This window comes from Drosophila mauritiana, chromosome 3L (genome assembly GCF_004382145.1).
Source record: "Drosophila mauritiana strain mau12 chromosome 3L, ASM438214v1, whole genome shotgun sequence".
NCBI classification, from domain to species: domain Eukaryota; kingdom Metazoa; phylum Arthropoda; class Insecta; order Diptera; family Drosophilidae; genus Drosophila; species Drosophila mauritiana.
In genome coordinates this window covers 8,098,320-8,114,091 of record NC_046669.1, presented here as the reverse complement: position 1 = coordinate 8,114,091, position 15,772 = coordinate 8,098,320, and the positions used below count along the sequence as shown (strand labels likewise).

At 47.2% G+C, this 15,772-nt stretch overlaps 3 protein-coding genes across 6 annotated transcripts; 2 read left to right on the top strand and 1 right to left on the bottom strand.

The window, feature by feature from the left end:
* The first annotated feature begins 1,201 nt into the window (after positions 1-1,201).
* On the top strand, positions 1,202-5,764 carry LOC117141868 (isocitrate dehydrogenase [NADP] cytoplasmic). Of its 3 annotated transcripts, XM_033305551.1 has the most exons (4): positions 1,204-1,310; positions 3,415-3,574; positions 4,098-4,154; positions 4,235-5,764. In XM_033305551.1, the coding sequence occupies exons 2-4, from the start codon at positions 3,473-3,475 to the stop codon at positions 5,513-5,515; spliced, it is 1,440 nt and encodes a 479-aa protein (XP_033161442.1). In that variant the 5' UTR covers positions 1,204-1,310; positions 3,415-3,472; the 3' UTR covers positions 5,516-5,764. The 3 variants fall into 3 exon arrangements, with proteins under 3 accessions (XP_033161444.1, XP_033161442.1, XP_033161443.1); XM_033305552.1 differs by lacking the exon at positions 4,098-4,154 and having other exon boundaries at positions 1,205-1,310; positions 4,265-5,764; XM_033305553.1 differs by lacking the exons at positions 3,415-3,574; positions 4,098-4,154 and having other exon boundaries at positions 1,202-1,310; positions 4,265-5,764.
* Positions 5,765-5,813: 49 nt separating this feature from the next.
* On the top strand, positions 5,814-9,875 carry LOC117141867. 2 transcript variants are annotated; one of them, XM_033305548.1, is made up of 6 exons: positions 5,814-6,162; positions 6,225-6,555; positions 6,619-7,023; positions 7,553-7,921; positions 7,985-8,689; positions 8,756-9,875. In XM_033305548.1, the coding sequence occupies exons 1-6, from the start codon at positions 5,833-5,835 to the stop codon at positions 9,628-9,630; spliced, it is 3,015 nt and encodes a 1,004-aa protein (XP_033161439.1). In that variant the 5' UTR covers positions 5,814-5,832; the 3' UTR covers positions 9,631-9,875. The 2 variants fall into 2 exon arrangements, with proteins under 2 accessions (XP_033161439.1, XP_033161440.1); XM_033305549.1 differs by having other exon boundaries at positions 8,742-9,045.
* Positions 9,876-10,093: 218 nt separating this feature from the next.
* LOC117141866 (rab GTPase-activating protein 1-like) lies at positions 10,094-15,544 on the bottom strand. The gene is made up of 9 exons (XM_033305547.1): positions 14,626-15,544; positions 14,049-14,327; positions 13,719-13,902; positions 13,469-13,656; positions 12,313-13,409; positions 12,069-12,257; positions 11,292-12,011; positions 10,785-11,237; positions 10,094-10,387 (listed from the first exon to the last, which is right to left on the bottom strand). Exons 1-9 carry the CDS (start codon positions 14,930-14,932, stop codon positions 10,220-10,222), a joined length of 3,585 nt encoding a protein of 1,194 aa, XP_033161438.1. The 5' UTR covers positions 14,933-15,544; the 3' UTR covers positions 10,094-10,219.
* Positions 15,545-15,772: the final 228 nt, after the last annotated feature.

Below are 15,772 nucleotides of genomic sequence, written 5' to 3'. Positions count from 1 at the left end.
TAAAAGTAGTTTACCAGACGCTTCTGTCTTGGGTTTAATTTTTGTTTTTTTTTTTTTGCCATCTGTTTACATAACGAGGAACCACAAAAAAAAGTAATAGTTTAACAATGCCAACTAACAAATAAGGCAGTGCGGGCACGCACTCCACGAAACTATCTGCCATCCGATGTGTGAATGATGTGCCTGGGCAAGAGCAAGTGGCCAAGTGGCAACCAGTGGCCATTTCACGTTCATTGACATGGCTAATGGCGGGTACTGGTGGCTTAGACTCCATCCAGCGAGCTGAAGTGAAGTGGTGCAGGGCAGAAAACCAAAGCACGTTTACATTGAGGTTTCGCCGGCACGCGTTTATTTTACCTGAGAGGATGGGCCAAAACCGAATATGTTATTTAATGCATTGGCATGCACAAATTAAGACTCGTTATAATTGGGGGTTATATAAGCGCGCATAAACGGCGCTTATCTAATGCCACACGGCAAAAGCAAAGAAAGCGTCGCAATTAGACGAGTTTTCTAGCCAGTTTTTGTCAAATAATAGGCCCAAGATCAAGTGATTTTCATGCGTGTTCGGTTGGCTGTCGCCGCATTTGATGTTTTCCAGCCGCGTTGTTTGAAAATGCTCATCGGGTGCGGTCCCTAATGAGATGGGTAACTATTTATCTAGGCGGAAAAGTAAAATATGTAATTTTGCGCGATAAAAATAACAACGGGGCATTTTCTTATTTATTCATTCAATAACTAATTCAATGATTTCATGATCATTACTGAATATCCCACATTCATTTTAACTATCCAAACTATGCGAAAGAACGTAGCATTCGCGTCTTAATGGCAGCTCACTTTCGCACATTAAAGGCGGTCACAACAAAAGATGGCAATTTTAATTTTTTTTTTTGCATATTTAAGGCCAGTTAAACGGCGCCGGCTAACATTTCACTTTTGGAGCACATTTTATGGATTTTCTTGTAGCGCCATTAAAGCAAACGTACGCACGCTGCTCTCACAATTGAGAATTCAAATTTTATGTTTGGCGGTTTAGCAAGACGAACTAAAGCTGAGTGCTGCAAAATTCGAGAGTAAAGCTCAAAAGTTCGAGGGAAAGCTCTTTGCAAGCAGCTGATTAATAACATGTTTTTATCTACGGAATTATCTTTCACACGCGCCACTTCTTGCTCTGTATTGTTGTCGTCGCCAAATCAGTTTCAGTTATTCGCTGCGTCTGATTGGGAGTGGTTCGCCATCTTTCGGTCTGCAATTCAATTAGTCTGTGTTCTAACATTCTAAATCCGGCATTTTAAATATTCTGAAAGGTAAGTGGAGCATTCGTTTAGCGTTATATAAGCCGGTTCAAACTCCACGCCAAACACCCACACTTCTGATCGCATTCCGCCCAGCTATTTACTGCACTCAACGGCTGATTTGCAATTTATCTGAGCAAATAAAAAATGGTGGATTTCCAAATCGGTTGCGATACGTAAATTTGCCACAATTCAAGCCTCCTTAATGCAAATAATTTGCGCTGTTTAACATTATGCATAACCTCTGGCCCAACCTATTTGGGCCCGAACTTTCCCCACCGGTCTGTTTTCATATGCATTTTATTTGTCTGCCGCTGTTTTTGTTTTTTCTTTGCACCGGTTTGCCTTCTCGAAAAAGAGAGATACAGATAAAAAAAAGAGTGAACAGGCGACAGGGAGAAAGAGAGGGGTATATGTGGAGAGAGAGAGACACGTAGCCCATTCGACAGGCCTTTTCCACCTGATTCTCCAGGTGCTGTCCAAAGTTTAATCTTGAATTCGTGTCGACAGTTTTAATTAAACCTATACAATTACTATGCATATCTACAAATAGATGGTTCGAGAAGACCTCCAGATAGCTCGTATCTCATTGGGACTTTTGCATGCTCAATGTGGGTGCTTAAATCTTATATTCTTTAAAAAGTGGGTACTGTTTAGCAAAGCAAACCTTAGCTTAAACAGTCAACGTTTACTTTTATAATTTATCAAACCAGAAAACAGACCTGTATACATGTAATTACTACTATTAGATTTTCGTAAACTTAAATTTGATAAGGACAGATGGGACTCTTTTATTACCTTGTCAGTCGAAAAATTAAAAGCATACTTTTATTAGGTTTTCTTTTTTATTTCTAGTATATTTGCATTAACAGTTTCATGAAGTTCAAGGGTCAAAAGTCATCTTACTATCTTTCAATTTCAACAATAAATATTTCTGTGATGAGAAAATATCAGATTGATTAGATCTAGAGAATTTATTCGTCCCCTCATTACAAGCTTATTTACCAATCGCAAGTCTTATCAATATGGTACCATGCTCGAGGTCTCCCAGTTGGACTAGGAAAAAAACGCTTGTGAAATTCGTTTGGTGAAAGCATAAATATTGTTATTTTTCGACCGACTTCCCCATTTTTTCCCAGCCAATTGTGGGCGTGGCCTAAGCTTATGGCGTGTTCGGCGATCGCGCCACCTCGATATGTTAATTAGGTACATACATATGTACCTCTGGAGATTTAAAGATATTTATATTAAAGCCAGACGATGGGTCTATTAAAGATGAAAAGAAAAATAAAAAAAAAAAAAAACATCACGCAATTGCTATTATATTATAGAAGTGAATGGCATTGACTGAGAAGATAAGAATGGTAGACGTTTCGAGATAATCAGAGCGAGCCTCCCTCGCAACAAAAAAAAAAAAACACATTGGCGCCCAAGTTCAAATATTATCTAAGCTTTGACATGTCACTTCGACTATCGTTATCGATAGTACTGCACGTACCAGCTGATATAGAATTCGAATAAAGTTGAATATATTAGCTAAACGCCACGCGCCTTTCTAATTTTTATTCCTTATCAAAACAAGTCGGCCGTGAACTTAGAATAAAAGTGGCTAGCCCGCAATAGTGGAAAAGTTTTTCGCCAGCTGATAAACGCAACAGTTGTCAATTGGAAGTGGGTGACAATGCCACCCGCAATGCGAAAATGATTGACAAGTCAGCCGGCGATAACGATTACATGTTTACGCGTTCGCCGAGTGCTCATTGTTTTTATACTCTTGTTACATTATTAATTAAAACGCTGGCTTTGAAGTGCGGCGAGTGCTTGTGAGAGCAGCTTATCAAAGTCCGAGGTTCTAAATCTTATCTGACTGGGCATTTAGAACGTTGTGATTACGCCGATTGCGCAACAATTTGACGATTGTACGCCACCCAAGAGAGTGGGAAACTGTAGCGCTTAACGGCACTTTACAGTTATCAGTTACGGTTAGAGCGCGTCTGACGCCCACAGCATTTCATTTTGCTTTGTCCGGAGATTTGTCGCTTTCCCGGGACTCCAGTGTCATATTGTGTCGTATTGTTCCACATTGGTGACAAACACTTTCGTCTCTCGTTTCCAGTCGTCGGTCGGTTCATTCATATTAACATTACCCGCATCCACATCCATCCGGTTGCAAAATGTTCGCCCTGCGCCGCACAGCCGCAATGATGACGTCGGTCCACCGGCAGCCGCATCTCAGCCAGGCCGTTTTCCGGGCCAATTTCGCCATCAGCGCCGCGGTAGGTCCTCCTTGTATCCTCGTCCTCTGTCGCTCTAATATCTCTTTGCTTGCTAAATTTCGGAATAGGGTGTGTCGATGACCAGAATAAAAGTTCAGTGCAAAAGTTATTTTGAATTTTTTGTAGTCGGTATTAATAATAAAATAAAAAACAATCAAGTAGCCACCTTAAGCAAGCCTGTTCTTTTGTTAGTATCGAAAAGATAAGATTACTATATTGACTGGTTTTTTTTTTGTGTATACAAAAAATATGAAACAATTTTTTCTTAAGTTTATGATTGTCAAGTAGAGATATTAACTTTTAAGATATTTAGAAACATCCTTAATAATCATAAAAGCATGACGCAATATTAAATATTACAAAGTAAAGACAAGAGATTACTTTTGAAACACGGTGTGTTTTAATTTCCATCCATCAATATCGACCCACCCTATCCCAGGCGGATCAAAGTTCACTTTGCTTTGACCAGCTGTCAGTTTATTATCGTCATACATATAAGTTTCGCCTGTATCGCCTTGTTTAGGACCCCAAAACCCACAAGATATCCATGGATAATGAAAGGATGTCCGCCGTGAGCGAGGTGAATACCCCAACACCGAAGCTTTCAGACACAAATCCATTTTTCATATAGCTAATAAGATTCCCATCCTGCCCTTCAAGCACTCAAGTGTGGTATGCTCTTCCGAACAGATGGCCCAGAAGATCAAAGCCGGACCCGTTGTGGATGTCCTCGGTGACGAGATGACTCGCATCATCTGGGACTCCATTAAGGACAAACTGATTCTGCCCTTCTTGGACATTGAGCTTCATACCTACGATCTGGGTATTGAGCACCGTGATCAGACCGAGGACCAGGTCACCATTGACTGTGCCGAGGCCATCAAGAAGTACAACGTGGGCATCAAGTGCGCCACTATCACTCCCGACGAGAAGCGCGTGGAGGAGTTCAACCTGAAGAAGATGTGGAAGTCGCCCAACGGCACCATCCGTAACATCCTGGGAGGCACCGTCTTCCGTGAGGCAATCATTTGCAAGAACGTGCCCCGTCTGGTGACTGGCTGGCAGAAGCCCATCGTGATCGGTCGCCATGCCCACGCCGATCAGTACAAGGCTGTCGACTACGTGGTTCCCGGACCCGGAAAGCTGACCCTCACCTGGAAGGGTACCGACGGTCAGGTCATCGATGAGGTGATCAATGACTTCAAGGGCCCCGGTATTGCCCTGGGTATGTTCAACACGGACGATTCCATTGTGGACTTTGCCCACGCCTCTTTCAAATTTGCTCTGGACCGCAAGCTGCCGCTGTACATGAGCACCAAGAACACCATTCTGAAGAAGTACGATGGTCGCTTCAAGGACATCTTCGAGGACTTGTACAACAAGCAGTACAAGAAGGAGTATGAGGCGGCGGGCATCTGGTATGAGCACCGCCTCATCGATGACATGGTTGCTTATGCCATGAAGTCGGAGGGTGGCTTCGTGTGGGCCTGCAAGAACTACGACGGTGATGTGCAGTCGGACTCCGTTGCCCAGGGTTACGGATCTCTGGGTCTGATGACCTCCGTGCTGCTATGCCCCGATGGCAAGACCGTGGAGGCTGAAGCCGCTCACGGAACGGTGACGCGTCACTTCCGCTTCTACCAGCAGGGCAAGGAGACCTCCACCAACCCCATTGCCTCGATATTCGCCTGGACCCGTGGCCTGTTGCACCGTGCCAAGCTGGACAACAACGAGCCACTGAAGCAGTTCGCCCAGACTCTGGAGCAGGTGTGCATCGACACCATCGAGAGCGGCGCCATGACCAAGGATCTGGCCATCTGCATTAAGGGCAGCATTAACGCCGTGTCTCGCGAGGACTACCAGGAGACTTTTGAGTTCATTAACACGCTGGCCAAGAACCTGGAGACTGCCCTGACCAAGAATGCCGTTTCCGCCAAGTGACTATCCGGCACTCAGTCCGAGCAGCAGGCCTCGCATCTCTAGAGAACCACTCAGCGATGCCTCGTCCTCGTCACCATATTCACAATATTTCCATTCGTTTTTGTAGATGTGCATGTCCTAGGCTAAAAATCCATGTCCTCGATGCATGTTTCACACTGTTTCATTGTCTCTGCGAGACGCAAAAAACCCTGATTTCCCTTTAACGTCTAACGGAAAAGAAATTTCAAATAAATGTATTTTTATACCGGACTCGAGAGGTCTTTAACCCAGTCGAGGGTGGGCTCGTTACGAGGCCCGGTCAACTTGTGCGGCTTCTGATGGCTCTGGGTTTATTGGATTTGCCAGCGAAATGGCCACAGTTGTGTTTTAACACTTGGCGGCACCACACCGAGACGGTTCAAGCGGAAGGGGATCAGGATCCTATTAGAAGGACGAAACTATCGATGCTAGCCGAGGCATTGGGCTATGGCTACCTGCTGGCCTACGTGATCTGCCTGCTCTGCTGGCCAGGAGAGGCGTATCCCGCCACAAGTAGCTACCGGGATCTGGATATATGCAATCATTGGGACGGAAGACGTCACTTCCTTGAGCTGGGAAGTCCGGCCGGAGAGCTGCACGCCCGTAATGTGACTACTACTGCCTATAGAGTAAGTGTATTTACCAGCTTCTCTGGAAGGGATTTGGTCAGCAATTATGAACTTAAAAACAGAGCTCGCCGCTGGTCTTTAAGAACGATGCAGTGGCCGGCGATGTGTGGTACCAGTGCAGCCTGGAGCTGGTCACCTGTGCCGAGTGCGTCATCCGAGTGGCCTTCACCTATGCCAACTTCTCCAAAAGTTGTGGCAATACGGGTGGCAAGTCCAGCATGTGTCCCTGCGAGCATATCCAATTCTCGGAGCCGCCCTACGATTCAACCATTTCCGGCCAGGAGTTCTGCGGAGATGGCAAGGTGTTCCGGAGCAAAACCAGGACCCTGCAGTTGAAGTTCTTCTACAGAGCCAGCAATGCGCACGTGTTCTCCCTTCAATACTTCTCGGAACGTAAGATTTAGAATCAGTTGGTAGGTTTTTAAGAAAGTTCTATCCGGATTTCCCTCGGAATAGGCAACGTGCGGATAGTCAGTGGTTCCCCCAAGCAGTCTATTGTGGGCAATGGGAGTACAAAGTCCCAGCCGCAAGTGATCTCCACGCCGTATTTCCCGATGGCATATCCACGCGACTATGGTATCGAACACATCCTCACCTGCGAGGCGGACAACTGCCAGGTGCGTTTGGATTTTACCGACTTCCAACTGGGCCTCACCTCCACCCTGGAGATCTTCGACTCCAATGGCCAGATGCTAGACTCCTATACGGGCGAGCACTTCCGTCCGCCGATCACGGTGAGCAGCGGCAAGTCTCTGCTGCTGCAGTTCCGGGGAAATTCCGCCACCGGAGTGGGCTTTCGCGCCGAGGTTAGCTTCGTATCCTCCAAGCAGCTCAAGGACGAGCGACTGGTGCCCTACACAGGTGAGTAAGTGGGTTACTGTACACTGAACAAAAACTAAGACTATCAAATTACTAATATCTAAGGTTAAAAGACGATAACAAAATCACTTATAGGGTTTTTCAAAAGTATAAAACAATATGTTTATTGATCTTCATTTTAGAACTCGCAAATTATTTAAATTTTAAAAGGGGTTAACATTTCTTTTCTCTGTAGGAATAGGGACATTTGAATAATTTTCGGATTAGTCGGGCACTTGAAAGTCTGCAGGCAATTGTCATATTGATTTTGGCAGAGGAAGTGGGTGGGTGGCCACTTGGCGAATATCAATGTCAATGCAAGGCGTTGAAGTGGAAACTGGGTGACTCTGGTTGGGTTCGGTTTGGTAAGACAATCGATTTCTTGGATCATTGCCCGTAGGGTGGTGGTTGGGCAAATACTTGTATATAATCCGGAATGGGGTTGGTTATGCACTATTGCGGCAGGTTGTATCACAATGCATGATGCAACAGCACAAAAATGCTTATGTACATATCTGTATTCCACCTCTAGATTGCGGGGGTATGGTTACTGGACCTGGTGGCGCCATCACCATGATGAACATGATCGAAAATGCCACGGACGTGCGGCTGTTTGACTGCATCTGGATTATAAAGCCCGGCAACAACTACATGATGATGAAAACCCACATATCGTTGAGAGTGGATGACTTCTACGGCATGGCCGCCAGATCGGAGCTCACAATTCGGCAGGGGACCACCTCGGATGCCGTGGAGATCGAGAATGTGATGTGGCCGAACAATGGGCTGAGCAAGGAGAGCCATGTGGCTCCCATTCTCAATGGCTACTACATTCGACTGCGTGGGGTATTCGGGATGTCCTCCAAGCTGGCCATCGTTTACAGCGTATTCAACTACTTGAGTGAGTTCGATTGGAAATTTGGAAAATTAAAATATGTTTAATTAACCAATTCAATTTGCATAGATTGCTACATTGGCTCGGAGTTTCTGTGCGGGAACAACCACTGCATATCCATTCGCCTCCACTGCGATGGCTTCGACCACTGTGGGGATGGCAGCGATGAGCCGGATTCCTGCGAGGAGGACTGGGCGCACCTGCATCACGATCGTCGCTGGTACTCCCACAAGCCCAACTATTATTTCCCCAAGATAGACCAGTATCCAGATCTCAAGACGGCCACGGGAATCTTTATCATCAGCACACTTGGCATATTCGGTGTGCTGTCCGGCTGGATGGTGATCCTGTACAGGATGGGGGTTAGAGCACGACACCAGCGGGAGCTTCAAAGCCACCTGCAGACGATCAGTGAGTTGCTGGATCGTCAGGACGAGGATCGCACGCCCGACGAACCGCCCAGCTACGAGGCACCACCCGATTACGAGGAGGTCATCAAGGTGGGGATGCAACAGGAGCTACGGGAGCCACGTCGACAGAGACGAGCCCGTCGAGCCCCTCCTCGAGATCGGAGCTGCAGTCGCGCCCCAAGCAATTGCACCATGCAATCTGTACTCCCACTGCATCGCAGCTGCAGCCTGGAAAGAGATCAGGAACAGCCCAGTACCTCGGCGGCGGCAATGACCCATGCAGTGGCGGCCACGGATACAACGGAGGATGCGGAACACGTACAGACTATGGCCCAGCGAATGCTCCTCGCCACGGCTATTTGTGGTAGGTCGAGAGTTCCCCCAATCCCGCCCTGCAGTCGCTAACTTACCCACAGAGTCCCACTTGCAGGCACTGCAGGCACGTCTCTCCCGGCAGCAAAGGAGTCAGGGCAGCAGCGGGTCCAATCCGTGGGGATTTCAACGAGCCCGTCATCGTTATCCGCTGGGGGTGAACTACCCACAGCAGGTGGGTCAGCCACAACGCCCGGCAGCACGGCAGATGAGTGCACCCAGGGAGGCGACTCACTTAGCATTTCACTCACTCTAGGCCTGCCCTCCACGACGGAAGAGAGTCCTGTGACAACCGACCAGAAACAGAGTCCGGAGCAGACAATCAGCAATTGCACGGAGCACACGTTCCTGAAGAGATCGTGGTTGGTAGTGCAACAGGTTCCACCGGGCAGGGGTTACCGAGTCCGGAGGCTGCGACATACCTTCTCCTCTCCCGAAGCATTCACTAGCGATGATCTGCATCTTCCGTACCCGGATTTCCTTAGCTACGGGACTAATCTTCCACATGAACGGAGCAGCAGTAATTTCGGATCCGAGCTTTCGAGGGATCCATCGAGTTATAGTGTGGGCAAGCGAGCCCGCTTGACCCCCGAGGACACAAGTGAATCGGAGACCATTACCCAGGAGACGGAGCAATCCAACCAGACACTCCAGTCCCATGTGATAGTGGAAAGTCACCCGAGTCACAGCGAAAGTGAGAGCGAAGCGGAGCAGCAGGTGTCCTGCTTTGGAGCCGTAGCCCAGCGGCCCAAGCGGCGTCATCGGGGTCACGTACGAAGCCGATCCTTTAGCAATGCCAGAGGTGGCAGTGCCGGAAGGAGGCGTCTCATGCAGCGCAGCTCGTCGGCCGATCTTTTGATGAACTATGCGACAATGGCGGTATCGACGCCACAAAAAAGGAGCGACGGAATGCAGCGATTGTTCTTCATCTGAGCGGGAGATTCAAGGTGGAGTAGACAAGTGGAACGATAGTATTAAAGCCTGGTGTGCTTCTGGTCGGTATCTAGTCACATATAAATAAGCCTGTTCCTTACTCGAATGTTATTAGCTTATTGAAATTATTAATTAATAATTAATTCCAACTTCATCGAGCCTTATCCAAATGTCTCAACGTTTGTATTCTTTATAATATGTACCACACCGCAAAAAGAAATAAATAATTACATTATGAATTAGCATTTTTTGTTACTTTATTTATTTATAGCCGTTATACGTGTAGCATTTGCCAAAGAGCAAGTCAGTGATGTGCCCCAGATCAGATCACAAAAAACAACAACGAACATCCATCGCCCAAGATTCACTTCAACCCACAAATTGATCCGGGGCACATCCTGACCAGCACTGACTTTCGGGTGCCTCAAAGTGCAAAATAATAAAAATCTATTACTCGCGTATATATGGAAATCAAAATGCACGTTTTTATATGTATATATAGACGAATATGATAAATAATACCAGACGTAGTCACTGCCGTAGGTCTGCCTGCTATCCAGATCCTCCTACGTTGTATCTGTACCTTTTCCTACTGCTGCAGCTGGTGCTTGAGATTCTCGGCTAGCGATTTGCCGGTGTCCAGGGGCACCACTATATTGCGCAGACTGTCGATGCTGTTGCGCAGCTTGGTGGCCTGGAATTTGCTGGGCAACTTCGGTGACCCTCCCACCGACGCAAATGCAAAGGTCTTGTACTCCTGGGCAGCCATACGAGGGACCAAAGTATTCAAATTCAGTATGTTATATACACGGGGTTTTATTTGCAACGCAAAATATCAATAAAATCATAAGCAAACCGGGTTCAGGGTACTAACAGAAGCAGAAGGGTTCAATGCCTGCATAGAGTCGACTAAATAAAGATTCTCAATGTGTGTCATGGTGTGAGGGAAAGCGCGCAATTAAATTAATCAATGATAAGTAATGGCTGGGTTTTCCCAGTTAGCTTAAAGTATTTCGAAAACATTCCTGGAGCTCAGCTCGTGGGCTGATAACCCACCTCTTATTTATAGAAATAATACATAAAAAACTTAAAAATAATAAACTGAAGAAATTTCAGTCATAACAGGTTGGCCGGATCACTGGACTCTAGGTTACCTGATTGCCGCTGGGGGAGCTGGCCTCGCTCAGGGTAGTTGGCGCCTGGCCCATGTAGGATTGGAATGAGGGCATCGGTCCGCCACTGCCATTATCCCGATGGCCGCCTCGCGTGGTCACCTTCTCCTGCAGCGAATTGAAGGTCTTCGATAGCCAGGGCTGCCAGCTGTTGCGGTTGGTTTGCAGCTCACTGAGCGTATTGCTGAGCTGATGGTTCAGGTCCTGGTTCTTGCACTCGGCTTCCACTTGAGCTAGCTTGGCCTGGGCCAGCTCCAGCTCTAGTTCGCGGATGCGTTGCGAGGCAGCGTTTAGCGGATCAAGTGGACCCAGTGGATGATCATTGGCATTCCGCATGGCATCGGTTTGCCGCCGGGTCTTGCCGTCATCTGACTTAGCGTTGTCGTTGCCGGCGTCGATCTGCTGCTGACAATCCTGGCAATTGGAAACCATGTGCTGAAAGGGAGAGAAATGAATACCCCGTCCGATTTATGTTACAATACAACTCACCATCACTTTTCCTAGAGTCTCGCTTAGTGTGTTCATGTCCTGCTCTTGGCGCTGGATGATCTGCTTGTATTCCTGTATAATGCCCGTGTGCTTCTTCTCCTTCTCCACAGCTCGCTCTTTGGCGGAAGTCAGTTGTTTGTTCAATGCGTCGATTTCCGCCTGCATTTTGCGCCTCTCCTCGCCGAATCGATTCTCGTAAATCTGTGCCTCCTTCTCCAGGCGCTCCTTGTGCTGCTTCTTCAGAAGAAACTCCTCCTCGTACTGCTTCAGTTTTTTTATCTTACGTTCGCAGGCTTGCTTCATCACCTTGCGTGCTTGACTGGAGCTCCGGCACTTCTTCGGCAACGTTACACGGAAATACTTTAGAATGCCCTCAAAATCAAGCTGTCGCAAATCTGATTCACAGATTGATAAGAGAGTAACGGCCACCTGGAAGAGCACAGGTAGTCCGTCCAGTAGAAAGACATCCAGCACGTGGAACACAAAACACAATGGGAATCGCGCTGTATATAGGGTTAGGAACCATTGGGAGGCGTACATGTGCGTCTCAATGCCGCAGGCCGTGAAGTGTTCGTGCAGCTTAGGCAGCTGATCCTTGATCAGTCGCTCCAGTTGGTAAAGACGAAGGTAAAGGACCTCGAATCCAGCTTTGTAGAGATCACGGAGCCCATAGTCGTACATAAGCGCTACCAGAACACAGAACGCATCCTCCTCAGGCATCTGAAAATTAAAGTGTGTAAGCATTCATTCTTCGTAGTGTCATTATAAATTACTTACATGAAGGAGCAGACTAGCTGCTATGAAACTTAGACCCTGACAATATCCAACCTCGCTGTCATGAACGGCATACGCTTTGGACACCTTAAAAAGTGCGTCTTGACCAGACCCGCCAATTTCTTTGAAGCATTTGTGCGCCGGGAAAGTGCGATGGATGTCCCGCTGGATAACGGTCTCACATTTGGTTTCCTACAAGTAAATTTTCAAATAATTACTTTTCAGATGGACTCACTTCAATACTCACTTTGGTGATTAAGATCTTGTATTTGTCGTTCATCTCCATTCTGCCCTCGACATTGGCTAGCTTCTGCCAGATCTTTTCACGCAGTGCTTCTGGAACGCCGAGGCGTACTAAAGGTGCCAGATTTTTCGGTCTCTTCTCGGAATCCCACTCCCGCAGAATGGGATCCCATTCGTCGAGCGTGTCCTGCGAGCAATCCTTAGATACCTCACCAGTGCCACTCAGCAGCGGCTCATCGCCATCGCTGCTGTAGTCCGAGGGACAATCATCCTCAATCGAGGCAATGGACGAACTGCGCACAATGCGCGATAGATTATTCATACCCATCTTGAGCAGGGAAGAGCTTTGCTGGTGGCCCGGTTGCTCCGTGATTTCCTCAGAGGGATCAATGCTATTCACTTTCCAGTTGGACTCGTCGGTCCGCTTTAGATGCAAATAGAATCGTAGTGTCATGGGTCGCTTTGACATAAAATGGTCCATAATACGCATTTCGCTGGCCGACTGAATGGTCACTGGGGTCTCAATGACGAACCTAACCGGTTCCTGTATACGTCGCATCACAATGTCTACGGCCACAGTGAGATTGGTCTTGGACGACTCAAGATTTAACTGCTCAAAGGCCTTCTCCTGGGCTTTCCACTCAGCTCGAATTGTATACGGCCAGGTGGAGCTCTGCTGGGCATTGCTGTCCGATTCGGTTGCTACTCCTGTTCCGCCTGGCTGGATGTAACCCATGCTGTGCATGTCGATCAAATGCATATCCTTTTGGACTACTAGTTTTCCGGGTGCCACTAGAACACCGAAACATCGTTCGATATGCAATGGTTGAAGAACATTTGACGGAGTCTGTTTGACTGTGATACACACTTCCTTATCTGTGTTCGCTCGTAGCTTGAAGCATCCCCTATCGCGAGGCACTGCGGCATAGGAGTTCTTTGCCACTCGCTCACGGATCTCTAAGGAGACTATGAACTCATACCCAGCCGTGTTTAAAGGATTCCCGCTTACATCGGAGGTTACAGAGTTGGCCATGTCAACGGCCGAATTAAGGCTGCAACTCATGCTGGGCGGATAAGTCTGGAATGCCTTTTGGAAGCAGGCTGCGGGCGAAGATTTTGAATAAGTCGGGAGGATGAAATCACTGTATGATCTGACTCACCGCTGACTTGATTAACCGCTTCGGGAATATGGCACCGAAACACATGGCACTGAAACAATGCATCGCCGTGGAGCCAAGTGAATGCAAAGCAACCGTTTTCCACCGTGTCCACTGGTCCTCGATAGTACAAGATAATGCTGGATATCTCATAGGTGGCAATAATAGTATTGCTCTCGGCATCGTGGAGGCTGTAGTAGGAGCATTATGACGCTCAGTGAGTCATTCTAGGGGCAGTAAAAACTTTACTCACACAACCAGGCCTTCTGAGCAATTGGGTATGCTCACAGTGATCTTCAGGCCCACCGACTTTGAGCCACTATTTAGCTCGCCCATGATGCGATAAACCTCCGTCTCGGATTTTGGAGCATTAATGTTGGCTGCGCCCAGGTAGGTGACTCCGGAAAATATGGTGCAGCCCTGATCGATTTCAGAAACTAAAAATGAAAAACACATGGTCAATTAAATTTCAATAATTACACTAAACATATATTTCAGTTTAAGGAGCCTAGGAATACAATATAGAACAAAATGTATAGGATTTGATTTTTGGGATTTTAACCAATTTAAGAGATCTACTCACCCTCCTCGTCGGTGGTGTCGCCCTTATCCGGCTTCATGGCATCCTGTTTTTCCTCCACGCAGGCGGGGCTAGCGTCTATGCAGTCATAGAACACTGAATGACCCACTCTGTTCGAGCTGGATGCATCGTCGAGGGTCTCCTCGCTTTTGGGCGTGAACAAGGTGCAGGGGAAACGCATCTCAGGATCGGCAGATCTCCCGCCGGAGCCCGTGAGCGGTAGGGTCAGAGACTTTTGCTGATGACTCGGAACACGTTGCGCTGACTTCTCCCCACTGGCAGCTGCAAATATGTTAATTGTCAATTACGCGACGAGCAATAAGAAATGTCGAATTATGCGGAATTTTGTTTAAGGAAAGTATTATTATTCGGTTTGTTTGTCGTTGTTTCCATGACAGCGTAGCACTACGGCTCTGCGCCGATAAGATTGCAGCTGGTTAGGCTTAGCAATCGTTTGGTGTTTCCAATAGTGGAGCGACCGCGACGTTGTGTGCACAGCTGGCGTTGGGCAACGACTGAGTTTACTTCAGGCTACCCAGGGCAACCCATTCCACCCTCTCAGTTGTGTTTCTTCACTCACCTACGCCGCGTTCCAACTCCAGATCTTTGAGGGCGTCCGTCATCTCGTGCTGCATGTCACTTAGGTTGCGATTGTGCGCCATGTCCAGTGTGGGAGAGCGATCTCCTCCAGCCTCGGGTGAGGACAGAGCCAGAGCACTCAGCGAAGTGGGCGGTTTGCCTCCCACTTCAGGTTGAGTCCTCTCCTGGTTGACAACCTGCTTCACCTGCTCCATGGGACTGACCACATTGCTGTCGGTAACTATTTCGTACTCCCCGCTGGTTGTTATCGAGGATTCCGAGGACTTGGTGCTCAGATTATCATCCATTCCGAACACTCAAGGTTGCCTCAGTTCCAGGCACTCCCAAATGGGTTACTCTTTGTTGTGTGTGTGATATATTCCGACTTTCTTTATTCTTAAGCCCTAAGAATTGCGCATTTTCAGGGCAGGTAAACAAATCAATTTCTGTTCCAAGGCCACGCACTCGCACTCGCTTTTAATAGATTTCGTTTTCAATTTGTCCAATTTTCAGCGGAGTCGCATTGTTTGGCTTGGTTCCGCCGTAAATCGATGACGAATCGGTACGGTTTGCTTGGGGTTTTGGGGGCGTACACACACGCGCATGTATGTCACACAGTGCCCACTTCGCGGGGGAATTGGAGGGGTTGGGCCTTTAAGGGGGTGGTGGACGGTGGGGTCGGCGGGGTCAACAGTTTGCTTCTGTAGCCTCTGCGCTTGGATTCCTATGGATTTTTTGTTACTTTAGCGCGTGCAGCTGCTCTCTGCTTTTAGTTTGGTTTATTTATTATGGCCTATACTTTGCAGAACTGTATTACATTGTTTTGGCCCTGTATTGTTTTGTTTTTAATCGGGTTTTAAGCAATTTTCTTGCGTTTTTCCGTCTGTTTTGTTTACATATTTTTCAGCTAGTGATGGTCTGCAGTAGGTCGATTCCTATCGAAAGGAAACAGCTGCTTCACGTTATTCAATACTTCTTTTAAAAGTGTTAATAAGTGTACCTATCGACTTAATCGATAGGTACATGATCCAATAGAATTAAAAATTTTTCTTTGAAAATCCCGAAATGACTTATCTAGAAAAAATTTAAATAAATATAAATATATTTTTTATCGTAGTTCTAAGAACCAAATCTTTAAATTTAGCGTG

What these genes read in the sequence shown, in the direction of transcription:
- LOC117141868 (XM_033305551.1), top strand. Translation starts at nt 3,473, where the DNA reads ATGTTCGCCCTGCGCCGCACAGCCGCAATGATGACGTCGGTCCACCGG. An exon ending in ATTTCGCCATCAGCGCCGCG is followed by an intron (nt 3,575 to 4,097) that starts GTAGGTCCTCCT and finishes CGCCTTGTTTAG; the next exon opens with GACCCCAAAACCCACAAGAT. An exon ending in GGATGTCCGCCGTGAGCGAG is followed by an intron (nt 4,155 to 4,234) that starts GTGAATACCCCA and finishes CTGCCCTTCAAG; the next exon opens with CACTCAAGTGTGGTATGCTC.
- LOC117141867 (XM_033305548.1), top strand. Translation starts at nt 5,833, where the DNA reads ATGGCTCTGGGTTTATTGGATTTGCCAGCGAAATGGCCACAGTTGTGT. An exon ending in TGACTACTACTGCCTATAGA is followed by an intron (nt 6,163 to 6,224) that starts GTAAGTGTATTT and finishes ACTTAAAAACAG; the next exon opens with AGCTCGCCGCTGGTCTTTAA. An exon ending in CAGCGTATTCAACTACTTGA is followed by an intron (nt 7,922 to 7,984) that starts GTGAGTTCGATT and finishes CAATTTGCATAG; the next exon opens with ATTGCTACATTGGCTCGGAG.
- LOC117141866 (XM_033305547.1), bottom strand. Translation starts at nt 14,932, where the DNA reads ATGGATGATAATCTGAGCACCAAGTCCTCGGAATCCTCGATAACAACC. An exon ending in AGCGGTTAATCAAGTCAGCG is followed by an intron (nt 13,410 to 13,468) that starts GTGAGTCAGATC and finishes CTTCGCCCGCAG; the next exon opens with CCTGCTTCCAAAAGGCATTC. An exon ending in GCTCCCCCAGCGGCAATCAG is followed by an intron (nt 10,388 to 10,784) that starts GTAACCTAGAGT and finishes ATGGCTGCCCAG; the next exon opens with GAGTACAAGACCTTTGCATT.